The sequence below is a fragment of the Sapajus apella genome, unplaced genomic scaffold (genome assembly GCF_009761245.1).
Source record: "Sapajus apella isolate SASKATOON/1434 unplaced genomic scaffold, GSC_monkey_1.0 scaffold3, whole genome shotgun sequence".
Lineage (NCBI taxonomy): Eukaryota > Metazoa > Chordata > Mammalia > Primates > Cebidae > Sapajus > Sapajus apella.
Genome location: NW_022436943.1, coordinates 66201464 through 66220494, shown reverse-complemented (window position 1 = coordinate 66220494; position 19031 = coordinate 66201464). Strand labels below are relative to the sequence as shown.

The window sequence follows — 19031 nt, the reverse complement described above, 5'->3', positions numbered from 1 at the left end:
CAGGGACCCCACACCTCCCCACTCAGGGTTCCACACACCCGGGGACCCCACACGTACCCACTTGGGGCTCCACACACCCAGAGACCCCACACCTCCCCAGCCGGGGGCTCCACATGCCCAGGGACCTCCCAGGGTCTCGTGTTCACACAGCTGCTCACTCTGAAAATCTAAGTAAAAAGCAAAACCCCTCTGACCACTGCCCCAGTTTTGCAAACTGGAACGTGGAGCAAACTCCTAACCAGGGCCATACACCTGGAGACCCTCACGAGCAGCCAGTGCCAGGCCTGTGACCCCACGTGACCATCACCGGGCGGTCACTCACACCAATGGCCTCCACAGGACAGCACCTGGGTGGCGAGGTGCAGCCTTCAGGCCCCTCCCGAGCTGGGGCCGTACATCTCCCTGCACCACCGCACCCTGCGAGGCCTGGCCCTGGCCAGTGTCCATGGGGGCAGGAGCATGGTGGCCCCTGGATTTCTCCTGTCTAGTTTAGAAAGCAGCTGTATGTGCCCTCTCCCATGGGAGGGACACACCCTCAGTCACTGCACGGTGCTGAGCACTCACCCAGGGGCTGTGGGCCGCAGGGACGGGGCCAGCTGAGCCCAGACAGCCCAGCACTCACCTGGGCGGGGGCCCCTCTGCACTGCCTGCAGCTCAGGTCTCTCCTGGTCTTCAACCCACGGCTCCTCCCACTGTTCCAGGCGAGAGACGAGGTCTGGTCTGGGGCTGCAAAATCCTTCTCCAAGGAGAGAAAAGGTTACATTTTACTTGTACTAGGACAAAATGAGGGTTCAGGCTCGGAGCAGTTCTGCCGGGAGGCCCTGGAGAAGCCACTCCTAAGCAGAAATGACAGGAAGGGAGGGGCCTGGACACCAAGGCCACAGAAGGGCTGGCAAGGTCTGAGGAAGGAAGATGAGGCTGCCTCCAGGGTGAGTGGGCCCCTCTGTCCACATAGCCCAAGAATTTGCAGCTCCTGAGCCCCCTCGGCTGGAAGGCCCGACTATCATCCCAGATCACCCAGGCCCAGAGGCAGCAGCAGAACTTACCCAGCACTCACCACCCAGCACTCACCCAGCGCCCACCCAGCACCCAGTCTGCACCCACCCAGCACTCACCCAGCACTCGCCCTGCACTCACCCCGCGCTCACCCCACGCTCAACCAGTGCTCACCCAGCACTCGGCCAGCGTTCACCCCACGCTCACCCGGCGCTCAGCCCACGCTCACCCAGCGCGGCCACATTGCTGAAGTTGTCCAGCATCACGTCCCGGTAGAGGGCCCTCTGGCTGGGTTCCAGACACTCCCACTCCTCCCGTGAGAAGTAGACGGCTACGTCCCAGAAGGTCACTTGCTCCTGCAACACACACAGCTCCTGAACTGGCCTTTCCCAAGAAAAGGAGGGCTCAGCCCACAGGTCTGGGCGGGAAGGGAGAATGGGGGTGGCCCTGATATGAACAGATTGTGTCCCCTAAATCCATGCACTGAAGCCCGGAGACCCAAGTGGCTGTGTCTCGGGCTGGGCCTCTGTGGAAGAGATTAAGGTTGTGAGGTCAGAAGGTGGGACCCTGACCCATGGGCCTGGTCCTCACAGGAGGCTCCAGAGGGCTCCAGCTCCATCCCTGCACACGCGTGAACACAGCGTAACAGCGGCTATCTGCAAGCTGGTCACTGGCCCCTGCCAGAAACCGAATCTGCAGCACCCTGAGCTTTGACATCAGCCTGGAGGACAGACGACACACACGTGTGTAAACCGCCCACCATGTGGTGTTTTGTTAGGGCCGCTCTGGTGGACTAAGAGCACCTGAGAGAATCTAGTTCATTTTCCTGTAACAGCCACTGCTTTCCTAAGGTCAATAATGAATCCGATTTTCTTTTCTCTTCTCCCGCCCCTTAAGAGAGAAGGCAAAAAGAGGGACATGCGCACGATGCCTGGGAAGTCGCAGCCACAGACCCTCCCCGCGTGTGCTGGTGTCTCAGGCGGCCGGCAGGGCAGGGGGAGGCTGTGCTCAGCAGCGGCAGGGCTCACCTGGGCCACATCCATGGGAACAGCGAGGCCACCCCTCTGCAGAAGCACAGCACCAAGGAGGGCAGATCTGAGGAGACAAGAAATGTGAGCGGGTGCAGTGGCCTGGGAATGACCCCAGGACCCCCCACTCAGCAAATCAGGGAGAATTCAGGAAAAATCAGTGATGCACACGTAGGGTCTGCTCTGCAACTACCGACAGCCACCAGGTGTGGGGAAACTCGGGGGTGGTGAGGGGCCAGCCTGTCTCTAGGTTAAGGGACAGCTGGCCACCTCCCACACACAAGAACTGTGAACTACCAGAGCAAGCCAGGCCTGTCATCAGAGGAGGACAGAGGCCAGCCACTGCTGGCTGACAGCTTAGCTGTAAACACATGACCGGAGAATCTGACCCCAACCGAGGCAGCTGGGCTCCTCCTCAGGAGACAGGCAGGGCAGCCCATGTTCTCAGGCATGCTACAAGGAGGCCACCTCGCAGCCTTCCCCCTGGTGCAGCCCCAAGAAATCCCATTAATCTTCACTGAGTCTCCAGATCCAGCCACAAGCTCCCTACACCTTACAGCCCAGGCCCGTGGAGAACCCCTCAGCATCCCACTGCTCTCCTGCCGCGGTGGGTCCTGACTCCTTCCGGAGTGAAGCTCAGAGCCCCAAGATGCAGAAGATACCAGCCCCACAGCGCCCCTGAGGAGAGACAGAACCAGCTGGAGGAAGATGGCCCATGCCTGGTCACTTTGTCAGACGGAGGAGGGGAGATGTCATTTTGGCCCCTACAGACAGAAGAATCATAAAGGGCCATCAGGAGCAAGTCCTGATAAAAAGGGCCATGAGGAGCAAAGTATGCAAACAGTATTAGGAAACTGACAAAAGAAAGGGGAAGCCACACAGCCTTCTATCTGTTGGGGCAACTGAAAACGTAACTTGAACCCTTCCCTCAAGGAAAATACCACACCCAGCGGGATTCCCTGGTAGACTCCACCAAAGCCAACGGAAGCACAGTACTGATCTTAGAAGCTGTTTGCAGTGAACAGAGGAAGAGCAGATGCTATCCAGTCTGTCTGAATGAGGCCAGCAAAACCCAAACCAAAAACCTGATAGAGATATTACAAGGTGCCAGGCATAGTGGCTCACGCCTGTAATCCCACACTCTGGGAGGCTGGGGCAGGAGGACTGGCAACACAGCAAAACCCTGTCTCTACAAAAAAACACAATAATTAGCAGGGCGTGTTGGTGCACATATGTAGTCCAGCTACTCAGAAGGCTGAGGTGGGGAAATTGCTTGAATTCGGGAGGCGGAGGTTGCAGTGAGCCGAGATCGTGCCACTGCGCTCCAGCTTGGGTGTCAGAGTGAAACCCAGTCTCCCGGAGTGTGGGATTACAGGCGTGAGCCACCCTGCCTGGCCCCTTGTAATATCTCTATCAATGGTTTTTGGTTTGGGTTTTGCTGGCCTCATTCAGACAGACTGGATAGTGTATGCTCCTCCTCTATTCACTGTAAATAGCTTCTAAGATCTCAAAAAAAAAAAGATATTACAAGAAAATTATCTACCTCTCTCATAAACACAAATTCTTTTAAAAAAATTAGGAAGTCAAATCTAGCAGTTTATAGAAAAAATTCTCTGTCATGACCAAGTGACGTGGACCCTAAGAGTGCACAGCTGGTTTGATTCCCATTAGCTGCAGCTGGTGACCAGGAGGCTCCTCCACCACCTGCGCTCAGCACTGGGTGGGGGAGGCCTGGCCGCACTCACCCCGCCCCCTCATCCCTCCTACCTCCGGCACAGCAGGTTCTCTCCTTCTGACACTCACGGGTAGTTACATTAACTGCAACGTGTTTTCATGAATATGCTTTTCAACTGGAGATTTTTTTTTTTCACTGTTTCAAGAGCACGGCATCAATTGTGATCACAATGACTTCCCCAATATTTGCTGTCACTTGAAAATGACATTATAACCACAGTGACAAAATAAAGGAGAAAACCACATAATTCCTATTATCTCAATAGATGCAGAAAAGGCATTTGTTAAAATTCAACACCTATTCCCAACAAAAACTCTCAGCAAACAAGGAGCAGAAGAGAACTTCCTCAACCTGGGAAACCTGCAGCCAGCATCCTGCTTCACGGGCTGGCCGATATGGAACCCTTCCCCTCTGAGGCCAGGGACAAGCAGGGTGTCTGCCTACAGCTTCTCGTTATCATCTTATTGGAGGCCTGAGCCACCGCAAGGGGACAGAAAAAATACGTAAAGCCATAAGATCAGAAAGAAAGAAGGTCAGGTGCGGTGGCTCACGCCTGTAATCCCAGCACTTTGGGAGGCCGAGGCAGGTGGATCACCTGAGGTTAGGAGTTTGAGACCAGCCTGGCCAACATGGTGAAACCCTGTCTCTACTAAAAATACAAAAATTAGCCAGGTGTGGTGGCAGGCACCTGTAATCCCAGCTACTTGGGAGGCTGAGGCAGGAGAATCACTTGAACTCAGGAGGCAGACGTAGCAGTGAGCAGAGGTTGCAATAAGCCAGGATTCCGCTACTGCACTTCAGCCTGGGCAACAGACACTGTCTCAAAAAAAGAGAGAAAAGAAAAGGCTTATAAAAGAAAAAAAAAATCAGTCATTATCTTCATAACACTGGGGTAGGCAAAGATTTCTCTCATAGACCCTCAAAAGCACTTAAAAAAAATTACAAATCGGATTTATCAGCATTAAAAATTTTTGCTTATCAAAGCAGTTAAGGAAAAAAAGAGGAGACTGGGTGCAGTGGCTCTTGCCTGTACTCCCAACACTTTGGGAAGCTAAGGCCGGAGGATTGCGTCAGGCCAGGAATTTGAGACCAGCCTCAGCAACACAGGGAGACTCTGTCTCTATCTTCTGATTTAAAAAAAAATTTTTAAAAAGAAACACAAAGGCAAGCCACAGACTAAGAGGAAATATTCCCAATACATGTATCTGACAAAGGACTTATATCCAGAACTGTAACTCCTACAAATCAATAAAAAAAATAAAACTAGCTTTGTGCAGTGGCACTATCGTAGCCAATGAGGTTTATCTGAGGAGCAATTATTGCTAATTGAAAACTTTTCCCAATACCCCGCCATGACTACCTGAAATATAGTTGGCGTTGGCAAATTTTGGCAGTCTCTAAGGACACCGAATCATAAAAAAAAATAAAAAAATAAAACTTAAACTCGGCAAAATACTAGAACAGACACTTCAAAGTTATACAGTGGTCTACAAACACATGAAAATGCACACTGAGCACGTGGGTCATGGGTGGCGTTTTTGAATCAAACTCTGACTTCCTCTAGCAAGTAGCAATGACTGCAGTGATGAAAACAGCCCCCGGCTGGGCGCGGTGGCTCACGCCTGTAATCCCAGCACTTTTGGGGGCTGAGGTGGGCAGATGATGAGGTCAAGAGGTTGAGACCATCCTGGCCAGCACAGTGAAACCCTGTGCTACTAAAAATACAAAAATTAGCCAGACATGGTGGTGTGTGCCTGTAGTCCCAGCTACTCAGGAGGCTGAGGCAGGAGAATCGCTTGAACGTGGGAGGCGGAGGCTGCAGTGAGCCGAGATCGCACCACTGCACTCCAGCCTGTGTGACAGCGCAAGACTGTCTCAGAAAACAAAAACAGGCTAGGCGTGGGGGCTCATGCCTGTAATCCCAGCACGTTGGGGGGCTGAGGCGGGTGGATCACAAGGTCAAAAGATTGAAACCATCCTGGCCAACATGGTGAAACCCCATCTCTACTAAAAAATACAAAAATTAGCTGGGCATGGTGGCGTGTGCCTGTAGTCCCAGTTACGCGGGAGGCTGAGGCAGAAGAATTGCTTGAACCAGGCAGGCGGAGGTTGCAGTAAGCCGAGATAGCGCCACTGCATTCCAGCCTGGCGCCTGGCGACAGAGCAAGAATCTGTCTCAAAACAAACAAAAAAAACCCAGCTCCCCTCAGCTGAGCAGCTGTGTTTGCACCACAACCTGGGCTGAGCTTTGCAGTCTGGAAAGCCGAGTAAGGGGAGAGAACCATGAGATAGGTCAGGAAAGGAGCTAAGGCCAGATGAAACCTGAGACATGGTTTCATGTGCAACGCAACAGAAGTTTTATACGACACAACTTTAATAGAGGAGAACAGAAGGATATTGTCATCAGCTACCTTTTTTTCCCCCCTGGGCAAATTAACACAGGATTTTTTTTTTCTCTGAGACAGCATCTTGCTCTGTCAGCCAGGCTGGAGTGCAGCAGTGCAATCATAGCTCACTGCAGCCTCGACCTCCTGGGCTCAAGTGATTCTCCCATCTCAGTCTCCCTAGTAGCTGGGACCAAAGGTGCATGCACCACCATGCTCTGCAATTGTTTAAATTTTTTGCAGAGACAGGGTCTCACGATGTTGCCCAGGCTGATCTCGAACTCCTGGCCTCAACAGATCCTCTGGCCTCAGCCTCCCAAAGTGCTGGGGTTACAAGTGTAAGCCACAGCACCCGGGCTAAGCTACATTTTTGTTTTTGTTTTTTTTAATGAGATGGAGTCTCGCTCTGTAGCCTGGCTGGAGAGCAGTGGCTTCATCTCTGCTCCTTGCAACCTCTGCTTCTGGGGTTCAAACGATTCTCCTGCCTCAGCCTCCTGAGTAGCTGGGATTTCAGGCACGTGCCAGCATGCCAGGCTAATTTTTGTATTTTTAGTAGAGACAGGATTCCACCGCGTTGGCCAGGCTGGTCTCGAACTCCTGGACTCAAGTGATCCACCTGCCTCGGCCTCCCAAAGTGCTGGGATTCCGGGCGGGAGCCACCGCGCCTGGCTAAGCTACATCGTTAAAAAGAGCCTCTGTGATGAACAAAGGAGAAAGCAGCAGAAATGGACGGGGGTGGGGAGGAGACAGGGAGGCGTCCGGGCGAGGGAGGAAGGCGGCCAGGATGGGAACGGCGAGGAGGCAAACGGTTCAGGGACGGGCCCAGCGCACCAGCGCCCGGCCGTGCGGGGCCGCGGCGGACGGAGGAGGAAGTGCACCCCGGGTTGCTGCTCCTGCCCTCCGCGGTGGGACGCCGCGAGGACCGGTGGGTGGGGGGAGGCTGCAGGAGCTCAGCCCCGGGCCGGGGAGCTCGGGGTGCTCTGACCGAAGTCTAAGCGCGCGCGTCTCACCGGGGCGTGCGGGCTGGGGGCGCCGGTGGGGAGCGGTCTGGGGGCAGCTGAGGTCACGGCCGTGGGCGCGGTCAGCCGGGGTCCAGCTTCGGGAGGAAACGCCACCGGCTCCCGACGAACCTGCAGTGTAGGCGGCGCGGAGAGAGCAGGCGGCTGAGCCGGGAGACTAGGCGGGGCACCGGCAGCCGCGACGCTGGGTCTCACAGCCCTGGGGCGGCCGCACACGGAGAAGGTCCGCCCGCCCGGGACCCGGGGCCCACGGCGGCCCGCACGGGCGCACTCCCCAGCCGGGCGTCCGCAGCAACGGCCAAGCCGCGCCGGCAGCGCGGACTTTCACAAACTTCCCGAGCGGAAGTTGCTGTCCGAAGCTTCCGGCCCCTCTAGGAGTCCACGTCTCGGTGGTGCGCGCTGGCCGCCCAAGCCGCCGGCCGGGCCCCGCCTGTGGTTCCGCCCGAGGTTCCGCCCGGGGTTCCCCCCGGGGTTCCCCCCGCGGTTCCCCACGGGGTTCCGCCCGGGGTTCCGCCCGACGTTCCGCCCGGGGTTCCCCCCGCGGTTCCCCCCGGGGTTCCGCCCGGGGTTCCGCCCGGGGTTCCCCCCGTGGTCCGCCCTGGCCCGAAGGACCCGCCCGGGTCACAGGCAGGCGCCACAACGCCAGGCTAATTTCTGTATTTCCAGTAGAGACGGGGTTTCACCATGTTGGCCAGGCTGGTCTTGAACTCCTGACCTCAGGGGATCCGCCTGACTTGGCCTCCCAAAGTGCTGGGGTTACAGGCGTGAGCCACCCAACCCGGCCCACTTAACCTGTTTTAAAGTCTAAAGGCCTGAAGGTTTCTCCTACAAAGTGAACAGACGGTCACCTGCACCCAGGTGACCAGGTACCAGGCACCCAGTTCCAGCCAGCCAACCAAGGGCGGCCAAGTGTTCAAACCCAGACACGGCTTTCTATGGATTCCAGGTCTTCAGGTAATCACTTATTCAGCCAATTGCCAACCCGAAAATCTTTGAATCCACCCATTACCTGAAAGCACCCAAAGGATGGCAAAGAAATATATTTAAGAGTAACATATTTTGATTTCCTTTGTCTGTCATGCGACGTGCCAGAGTCAGGTTGGAAACTAAGCCACATTATATAGGGTTAAATAAAACCCATCTGATGAAGTACTATGGTTTGTAGGGCAGACTCCCTAGGCCCTTTAGATAGGATCCTGGAGCAAGAGAGAAAAAGATCAGAGTTTAGTCCCCATTGGTAAAATAATGAGAGTGACACGAGGCAGGCAGACAGATGCCCAGGCAGACGGGGGCTGGTCCCCTGTGAAACCCCACCTCCAAGCGGAAGATGGTTTAAAGCCTACAAGCCAAGCTGCAAGTGAAATCCTCCGACCGGATTGAGAACCTGTCTTCCTGTGTGGCGCACCTTCCTCTGACTGATCCCCAGCCTTCACCTATTTTACATGTACCTACCCTTTCCTGATTGGTTTTCTACACCGGCATGCCCACCTTTGAGTGCTGTCTTCACTTTAACCTGTTTTGCATTACTCACAAACCAGTCAGCACGCCCTCCCCGTTCTGAGTCCATTAAAGGTCCTGGGCCCAGCCACACTGGAACTTTCCTGCCTTCCTGTAGGGGACCGCCCTGTGTCCTCTCTCTACTGGAAGCTGTCTCATCACCCAGTGAGACTCCCCGCCTTGCCCACTCTTCGGTTCTCAGAGCCTCCTCATTCTTCTTGGCGATGGACAAGCACTCGGGAACTCAGGTGGAGCTGGCAAGCCGTCTCCTGCAGCAGGTGGCGTGGTCAAGTGAGGCCCAGGCGGGGTGTCGCTGGCCAGAGGACCCTGGCTTGCAAAGTGACTGAGAAAAACATCCTGCATCAATAGGAATGGCTTCAAATTGTTAAATATAATTTAATACTTGTTGATTTGCTGTTACTTATGTTTGTGGTTTTGAGCCTCTGGAATCGGGGGGCTGGACAGGTGGCCATGGCGAGGCCTGGGGACAAGTTCTCAGTGTCTAGAACAACAGCTCCTAGGCAGAATCAAGCCCCATGTGGTCCCCTTTTCCCAGCTTTGCCTCCTGGCTCTTCTGGGAGGGGTTGGGTCCTCTGAGCTCTACACCTAGGATGTGACTTCAGGCCTCAGACAGTGAGGACTCAGACAGCCTTGCCCTTCAGAGTCTGCCTGGGTGCCACGCAGCTACTTGACACCCAGGAGGACTGGGGAAGATTGTAGGGAGGGCACCTGTGTCATAGATTCAAAACTTTTTTTTTTTTTAAGATGGAGTCTGACTCTGTTGCTCCTGGATTCAAGCAATTCTCCAGCCTCAGTCTCCTGAGTAGCTAGGATTACAGGGGCTCGCCACCACACCCAGCTAATTTTTTGTATTTTTTGTAGAGACGGGGTTTCACCACGTTGGCTAGGCTGGTCTCAAACTCCTGATCTCAGATGATCCGCCTGCCTTGACTTCCCAAAGTGCTGGGATTACAGGCATGAGCCACCTTGCCCAGCTAAGACCTCATCTCTTTTTTTTTTTTTTTTTTTGAGACGGAGTTTCACTCATGTTACCCAGGCTGGAGTGCAATGGCGCGATCTCGGCTCACCGCAACCTCCGCCTCCTGGGTTCAGGCAATTCTCCTGCCTCAGCCTCCTGAGTAGCTGGGATTACAGGCACGTGCCACCATGCCCAGTTAATTTTTTGTATTTTTAGTAGAGACAGGGTTTCACCATGTTGACCAGGATGGTCTCGATCTCTTGACCTCGTGATCCACCCGCCTCGGCCTCCCAAAGTGCTGGGATTACAGGCTTGAGCCACCGTGCCCGGCCGTCCTCATCTCTTAAAAAGAAATTTGTGTGTGTGTGTGTGTGTGTGTGTGTGTGTGAATATAAAACGTTGGGAAGAAAAAATCTATAATATTATAAAAGGTATATGGATATCTTACACGGCCAAAAGAGGACATACTTGATAGATTTATTTATAAGGTTTTATTAAAATTAGCTTTCATGTTGATAATACACTGATAGGCTGTGGCTCACGCCTAGAATTCTACCACTTTGGGAGGCCAGCCAAGGTGAGTGGATCACTTGAGTCCAGGAATTCAAGACCAGCCTGGGAAACATGGTGAAACCCTGTCTCTACAAAAACAAAACAAAACAAAACAAAATTAGCTGGTCGTGGTGGCGTGTGCCTGTAGTCCCAGCTACTTGGGAGGATGAGACAGTAGAATCCCTTGGGGCTGGGAGTGAGAGGATGCAGTAAGCCGTAATCACCCCACTGCACTCCAGTGAGAAAGAAAGAAAAAAAGAAAAGAAAGAAAAAAAGACAGGGAAGGAGGGGAGGAGGGAATAATACACAAATACAAACATAAAATGTCATTTTCTGTTTTGAACACAAATTTAGTGTAATATCAATAAGATATAGTAAAATATTTTTGTTCACCTTTTGGGTAAGCTGCAAATAAGAGAGGCAAGAAGAAGAGACAGAGTCTGTCTCATGTCTTTCTCAGGCCTTTTGATTGTTTGGAATACTGAATCTCCTTTCTGTAAAGAATAATGGTTTTTACTTTCTAAAATCTCTTAATTATCTCTTTGGATAAATGAATGACTATTATGTTATTGTAACTGGTGGTCCTGTTTTGGTCAAGTATTTTGAACCTTTGCAGGCTTCCTAAAATCCAATGTCAGCTTTAAAATTAAGTGTGGTGTTTTCTTTTTGGTTTTTTTTGTTTTTTTTTTTTTTGACCTCTTAGCTTTGGGATGCTATAGAGGCCCCCTGCAGTATCTAAAAAAGAAGTAAACAGCACTATTTGATACGTTAAATTATATGGGAAGCATTGTCAAATAGATGATGTTTGATATTTAACCTCCAAGTTATATTTTTATGAATGTTATTAACATATGTTCTAATATTGTATTCGATCCCTAAAATTCTGATATGTCTGGGTATATGCTATCGCTCATAATTATTATTATGCTAAATTATTTTGGCCACAGAAATAACCAGATTTCCTTGTCAATTGTGTCTTTACGCCCATTTTAAGTTTTTCTCATGGTTAATTGCATGATTCTCATGCCGTTTCTGAAAACTTTGCAAGCAAGCAAAATCCTAGAGTAGTGAGTCTTTATGAGGCTCATGAAGGGATGGAAAGGACTCTGAGAAGCACCCTTGATATGGGCTTCAGGTACTTCAGGGTCATATCATTTGGACAGGGCAAGAATTCCCAGAACTCGAATGAAGATTCTGACTGGTTTATAAAATTGTCAACCCAAGCAGGACAAAGTTGAATACCGAGAAAATACCTTGCCAGGTTTTCATGCTAAATCAGCCATTAGTGATATTTTTTAGATGTGCAATTTGAAGGATTCCATGGTTCAAGTCAAATTACCTCTCATAACCTATCAAATAAACAGTGCTATGTGCCTCAATTGGAGAAACAAAATTGGTATTTAAGAAGATATGAGTGGCCGGGCATGGTGGCTTACACCTGTAATCCTGGCACTTTGGGAGGCCAAGGTGAGTGGATCACTTGAGCTTATGAGTTTGAGGCCAGCCTAGGCAACATGGCAAAATCTTATCTCTACAAAATATCAAAAATTGGCTAGACATGGTGGGGTGCACCTGTAGACCCCATTACTCAGGAGGCTGAGGTGGGAGGATGGATTGAGCCCAGGAAGTGGAGGTTGCAGTGAGCCAAGATTGCACCCCTCTACTCTAGCCTGGGCAAAGAGCCAGATCCTGTCTCAACACTACATAAATAAATAAGTCCAGTGTTACATATAAGTCCAATACATAAATAAGTCCAGTGGCTTCATGGAGAGCCTGGATGGACGAATCCTTAAAGCGTCCATTATTAAAAGCTCTGTATTCCATGACTCTCCATGGAAGAGATAAAGTGATACAAGTTAAATAAAACATCTTAGCAATTTAGAAAAGTCACCCTCTATGACCAGTGTTTGGTTTATCAAACCCACAATCCTGGGAAGAAAATCAAAACTTTAGGTATATTTCTGCTACCTGATGGGCCATTTAAACATTTATGGAGGGATGTAATTCAATTGTCATTTTAAATGCACGTTTTCTGGTTCTATAAAAGCTTTCCCATGCAACAGGGCTGACGTTATGACAGTAACTAAAAGGTTATTAGGAAATGTGTTTTTCTCATGGATGTTTCTGGAGAAATCTCCAATGACTGGGGTACTTGTTTCTCTGGATGTGGGAAGTAAAAAAGTTCTTCTTCAAAGTTTCCTTTCATGTTTAAAAAAACCATGTGTTCGAAATTATAGTTTGTTTTTAAATACCTTCTTCAGGCCGGGCGCGGTGGCTCAAGCCTGTAATCCCAGCACTTTGGGAGGCCGAGGCGGGTGGATCACGAGGTCAAGAGATCGAGACCATCCTGGTCAACATGGTGAAACCCCGTCTCTACTAAAAATACAAAAAATCAGCTGGGCATGGTGGGGCGTGCCTGTAATCCCAGCTACTCAGGAGGCTGAGGCAGGAGAATTGCCTGAACCCAGGAGGCGGAGGTTGCGGTGAGCCGAGATCTCGCCATTGCACTCCAGCCTGGGCAACAAGAGCGAAACTCCGTCTCAAAAAAAAAAAAATAAAATAAAATAAATAAATACCTTCTTCAAAGCCGTCTTGCTTTTTGCCAGTAGCTCTTTGTGAAGCCCTATCCCATGCAGCTGTGAGACATGCTCACGGGCACGTAGTACATTCTTTGTCCGTGTACTTTAACCAAGATCCCTGTGCCAGGCGTGCTCACAGGCCTGTCCCAGCTCGCAGCCTGTGCCCCTTCCTTATTTGGACTTCCTTTTTGTTCTCCATTGCTTTTCCCTGTTTAGAAAAGTTTAAGTTGTTAGCCAATTGTGTTTTACTTTAGATTGTGAGATCCGGCTCCAACCAACGGGGATCAGACACAGCAGTAAGGACGACCCCAAACGCATAAGGGATGAATATGTCTGCTTTCCTTTGTTCATTGTACTCTCATGGCAAGATGGCTAACAGGGGTCCCCTTTCCGCAGGAAGTAAAAGGAATTGCTTCGCTGAGAGATGCTTTGTCCCAGAACTGATTTTTCTTTGCAACACTGAAAATTTACTTGTAACACTGGACAAGTTGTAAAACGGTTACATAAAGTAATCCAGATACAGTAACATTAGACAAAGATAACTGAATTGACTGGATTGCCCTGGTCAGAGGTGTTGTAGATGGATGAAAATCAGATGTACGCAGAGTGGGAAAACAGAATTTGACCTTTTATAAAAGTGGCTGAAAGGCCTATTCACCTAATAATAAAACCTCATGTATCTTCCACTCCTAAACTCTGGTAGAATAAATGCTACAATGCGAGATGCCAAAGTGTGTTTTCACCAGCCAAGGAAGGTTTTCATGGTCCACCGAGTGAGGACAATCATGCCCCTTCACGATCTAGAACCTGGAGAGTGAGTCTTCTGAAAATGAAACAAGAGAAGACTGCAGCAAAACTGTGGTACTCTGAACCTTCATTTCATCGTCTGACAAAGGGCCCTGCCAGACTCTTGGGTTTTTGTTTGTTTGTTTTTTGAGACAGAGTCTTGCGCTGTCCCCCAGGGTGGAGTGCAGTGATCTCGGCTCACTGCAACCTCTGCCTCCTGGGTTCAAGCCATTCTCCTGCCTCAGCCTCCCAAGTAGCTGCGATTACAGGTCCCCACCACCATGCCCAGCTAATTTTTTGTATTTTTAGTAGAGACGGGATTTTGATATGTTAACTGGGCTGGTATCGTACTCCTGACCTCAGGTGATCTGCCCACTGCAGCCTCCCAAAGTGTTGGGATGACAGGCGTGAACCAGCACTTCCAGCCTCTGCCAGACTCTTGGAACTACACACACATTGGAGACTTTGGGGTAAAGCTAACCAGGGAAGTTTCTCCCCAGAAGCAGGCAGCATCCCAGAGGTGGGCAGCTGTTTCCCAATCAAGGCCTCTCTGATGTCATGCGACTCTTAGCTCTCATTTCTTTCCTTCCTTATACCTCTGTGAACAACCGTATCAGAAGGGGGTCTGTCGTGCACACCCACAGGGTACACTTATTTGTGGAGGATTTCCCAGCCAACATTATACACAGTACACAGACAGCCTTATGCCTTGATTGATGGAACAGTGTGGGTGATACTTTGATGGTCCATTTGTTGTTTCATAATCAGTTAGAAACAGAACATTGGTCAACTTCTGTTAGCCAGCTCAACAGGTTAGAGAGAACATTGCCAGAGGTCACCCTGGATTTGCTGAGCTGGTAGAGCAGAGGACGGGGCTGTCTGCAGCGCTGCCCGGAGGCCTTCACTCTTCAGGGTTTGTTAGGTCTCTTTCTATGGTTTGGAGTACATGAGGCAACGATGAGAAATGTGTCCTCATAATAGGCGCCAGAGCAGATTCCACTGCAAAGGCTGTGGTTGCACAGCAGATTTTAAATTCTCTTGTGCTGCATAACGGGATTGCTCTAGATCACTCGCTGCGTAAACGGAAGCATCTGTCAGTTGCTGCGTAAACGGAAGCATCTGTCAGTTGCTGGCACTTCTGGTTGCATTTGGAGGAATACGTTAGGTATTGTGGAGATTCGGTGGGAATGAATTAATGAACAGGCTGTTTGTTTAAAGCGAGTAGACCCTTGATCGAGCTCACTCTTTGATGGATTTGATTCGCTTTGCTTCACTCCGGAGGACTCTGGCTGGGAACACACTCCAGACTCTCGGTCCTGCCTCCCTGATAATCCTAATAGCAGTCTCCCTGGGCCCGCATCTCTCAGAAGCTTTCGGTGTTTGCATGCAGCATCTCCAGAATGTCAAATGGCCTCCTGTTGACTGAAAACAGACACTCAAAGACACAATGGTCACGAGGGTGCCATAACCTGGGAATGGTGTGCGGTTGATGGCAGCGGCCGGAGGCAGAGGTGGCGGCTGAAGCGGCTGCGGGAGCAGCAGTGGTGGCGGTGGGACCCCTGCACCCTGCTCCCCCTGTCCCCCGTCTCCTGCGGCCCCGTTCCCTGCACCCCCACACCCCCTGTGCCCCCATGCTCCCTGCGCCCCCATGCCCCCTGCGCCGTGTCCCCTGCACCCTGTGTCCCCTGTGCCCCCACGCCCCCTGTGCCCCCATGCCCCCTGCACCCTGCACCCCCATGCCCCCTGCACCCCCAGACCCCCTGTGCCCTGCGTCCCCTGCACCCCCCACCCTTGTCCCCTGCATGCCACCCTCTGAGGGTGATCCAGTGCTGTCCTGCAGGTGCCCCTTGGCATGAACAGCCTGGGCACAGTTAACAGTGGCAGGGGTCAGACAGGCTCCCAGATGGAAGGGGATAGGTCCCCGGTGAAGCCCCACCTTCAAGCTGGGGAGGGCCTGAAGCCTGGGGGCCGAGTAGCCAGTCTCGAGGAGCAGAGGGGGAACTTGTGGTGCCTTTCCCTGGGCCGACCAATGGCCTCCCATGAACCAATCAGCACACGCTTCCCTCTGAGGCCCATAAAAACCTCAAAGAGAGGATGGGGAGGTGATGGGACTACCTGAACTGCCTGCAGAGAGGGGCCACCCACTCCAAGGCCTCCTGACTGCTGAGAGCTGCAGAGATGAGGTGGACCTGCCTGCAAAGAGGAGCCACCTACTCCAGGGTCTCCTCTCTGCTAGGAGCTGAACACTCACTGGGACACCCCAGCTGCAGAAAGGAGCTGCCCCTTGCAGGAGACCGAGCTGCTCTATTGCCCAGTAAAGCTCCTCTTCTTCTTGCTCACCCTCCACTTGTCTTCTTACCTCATTCTTCCTGGTCACAGGACAAGAACTCAGGACCTGCCGAATGCTGAGTCTAAAAGAGCTAAAACACAACTGGCTGGGCGCGGTGGCTCACGCTTGTAATCCCAGCACTTTGGGGGGCCGAGGGGGGTGGATCACTTGAGGTCAGGAGTTCGAGACCAGCCTGTTTAACATGGTGAAATCCTGTCTTTACTTAAAATACAAAAATTAGCCAAGTGTGGTGGTGTGCACCTGTAATCCCGGCTACTCAGGAGACTGAGGCATGAGAACCACTTGAACCCGGGAGGCAGAGGTTGCCATGAGCTGAGATCATGCTACTGCACAGCAGCCTGGGTGTCAAAGTGAGACTCCATCTCAAAAAAAAAAAAGAGCTGTAACACAAACTCGGCTGAACCATGCCCCTTGCTGCCCACCTTGTGGGCAAAGAGGAGAGAAAAGCGGTGGCCCTTTGGGGAACCCAGACTTGATTGCTCCCAGAGCCAGGCTGTGACTCCCTCTTTGGGGCCCCATGGTTCCTGGCAGCTCCAAGTTTCCAGGTGCCACCACATTCCCAGTGCCAGCTGGGGGAGCTGCGTGCAGTGCACCAGAGTAGCTGCAGCCTCGCAGAGAGCCGGTGCCCATGCCAGCATCAAGCTGCCGGCACCATGGCAACAGCCGCCATGTTTGGCTGCACAGTGGCCAAATCCCATGCTTGCTCACACACCCCTTGCTGCTCTACGCCTGACTCACAGCCTCCCTTGGAGGCATGGGATCCAGGCTGGCAGAGTGAGCTGAGCACAGCCCACCAGGCCCAGCAGACAGACCAAGCCCAGCAGGCCCAAGCAAAACTTGGGCAAAGGTACCACCAGCCACAGAGGTTTCCGGCCAGAAGAGCGACACCCCAAGATCCTCCATCACTGGGAACAGAACCCTGAAATGACGGTAACTGAGAGTGGCTAAGGCCCCAAGCTTTGGTCACACGCTCACCTAAGTGAGAACCTGACCAAAAGGGGAATTTTAAAACAAAATTATGGAAGGCCATTGTTTTGGACTGAGCTTGTGTTACTAGGCCCCAGCAGACCGGATCGAACCAACATGGAGTCATTCATGCCAAATAATCAAACTACAACTTTAAGAGGTTTAAGCTAATTTTTTGTACTTTTAGTAGAGACGGGGTTTCACCAAGTTGGCCAGGATGGTCTCGATCTCTTGACCTCATGATCCACCCGCCTCAGCCTCCCAAAGTGCTGGGATTACAGGCGTGAGCTACCACGCTTTTCCTTTTTTTTTTTTTTTTTCTTATTTTGAGATGGAGTCTCACTCTGTCACCAGGCTGGAGTGCAGTGACACGATCTCGGCTCACTGCAACCTCTGCCTCCTGGGTTCAAGTGATTATCCTGCCTCAGCCTCCTGAGTAGCTGAGACTACAAGCATGCATCAACATGCTTAGCAACATTTTGTATTTTTAGTGGTGACAGGGTTTCACCATGTTGGCCAGGATGGTCTCCATCTCTTGACCTGGTGATCTGCCTGCCTCAGCCTCCCAAAGTGCTGGGATTACAGGCATGAGCCACCTCGCCCAGCCATCTAGCTAATTTCTTTTTAATTTTATATAGAGACAAGGTTACACTATGTTGCCCAGGCTGGTCTTGAACTTCTGAGGTCAAACAATCCTCTCACCTCAGCATGTCAAAGTGCTGGGATCACAGACGTGAGCCACCACGCGTAGCCATGAACTATTTGAACTTTACAACGCTGTGAGTAGCTCCCAGTTGAAAGCTGTGTGTATGTATGTATGTGTATGTGTGTATGTACATTACACACAATTGTGAGAAAATGTGCATGCGAAAACAGCAAACAAGCATGTTCAGCTGCACAGATAAGTTTTATAAAGTGCCCAATTATATCTATACAACTAAGAAATAAGTTGCTAGAATCTAAATTGTTGAAACAGGAAGTGAAATCTCACAATGCTGGTGCTGCTGTCATTGCTGATAAAGGACTGGTGTTCTGCAGGCCAGGTCCTGTGACCTGACAACATAAAGATGAGTGAAAAGGATCCCTGCTGTTCAAGATGCTTAAGATGCGTAGGGAGCAAGCGGCAAACCCATTGCTGCAAGAAAACAGCATGAAGTTCCGGCAGGCGTGTGCAACACTGGACCTCAGGAGTGGCTTGACGAGGTGACATATATGTTTCAAGTAGATACAAGAAAGCACTTGGCCGGGCGCGGTGGCTCACGCCTGTAATCCCAGCACTTTGGGAGGCCGAGGCGGGTGGATCACAAGGTCAAGAGATCGAGACCATCCTGGTCAACATGGTGAAACCCCGTCTCTACTAAAAATACAAAAAATTAGCTGGGCATGGTGGCACGTGCCTGTAGTCCCAGCTACTCAGGAGGCTGAGGCAGGAGAATTGCCCGAACCCAGGAGGCGGAGGTTGCGGTGAGCCAAGATTGCGCCATTGCACTCCAGCCTGGGTAACAAGAGCGAAACTCCATCTCAAAAAAAAAAAAAAAAAAGAAAGAAAGCACTTTTTCAGGTTAAGGTGATGGTTGTTAACAGAATTGAGTACAGGTATTTATGCAGAAAGACATTTAACATAGGGAATTAGGTACTTGCAAATTTGTTGGAAAGACTGGAGAATCAGGAGCCAGGAGACTGTCACTGAAACCATTGATTTCAAGAGTATAGCACCATAACTGTGACCTGGAGATAAGAAACAGAATTAGGAGCCATGGCTGTGCCACCACCGTCACCACTGAAGCTGCAATCCGAAAGCCACGAAGCTGGGGCCTGAGGACTGGAGCGCCTTGTGCCCCTCAACTCTTACATCTCAATGCACTTGCCTTCCAGGGGAAACAGCGTAAGAGGGGTGGCCCCTGCCTCGCTTTACCTTCCAGGTCTCACGTGGGTTATCGACTTTGCAGAATGTAATGCCCATCCAGAACCTTAGTTGCAAGGGGGTTTGAGAAATACAGTTTTTAACTTTGCAGCCTCTACAGTACAGGAAGGAATGGATGCCAGGTGCTGTTCAAATATATCTAGCCCATGGTGGAAAAGTGTCAGGAGATAATTTTTTTTCCACCATGGGCTAGATATATTTGAACAGCACCTGGTGGAAAAAAAATTATCTCCTAT

The 19031-nt window shown here is 51.2% G+C and overlaps 1 protein-coding gene and 1 non-coding gene across 3 annotated transcripts in view; one reads left to right on the top strand and one right to left on the bottom strand.

Moving 5' to 3' along the window:
* ZNF707 (zinc finger protein 707) overlaps positions 1 to 7487 on the bottom strand; it is a 9868-nt gene extending 2381 nt beyond the window's left edge. The window contains exons 1-5 of one of the 2 annotated variants that reach the window (XM_032255375.1): positions 7151 to 7487; positions 2752 to 2868; positions 2025 to 2091; positions 1226 to 1352; positions 623 to 736 (exon numbers count right to left, since the gene is read on the bottom strand). In XM_032255375.1, the coding sequence (XP_032111266.1) occupies positions 623 to 736; positions 1226 to 1352; positions 2025 to 2091; positions 2752 to 2807 (364 nt within the window). In that variant the 5' untranslated portion in view covers positions 2808 to 2868; positions 7151 to 7487. The remainder of the gene's footprint in view (positions 1 to 622; positions 737 to 1225; positions 1353 to 2024; positions 2092 to 2751; positions 2869 to 7150) is intronic. The other variant, XM_032255385.1, reaches the window with a different exon arrangement.
* LOC116536327 lies at positions 5025 to 5165 on the top strand. The gene has a single exon (XR_004262575.1). It is a non-coding gene; the product is annotated as a U4 spliceosomal RNA (small nuclear RNA).
* Positions 7488 to 19031: the final 11544 nt, after the last annotated feature.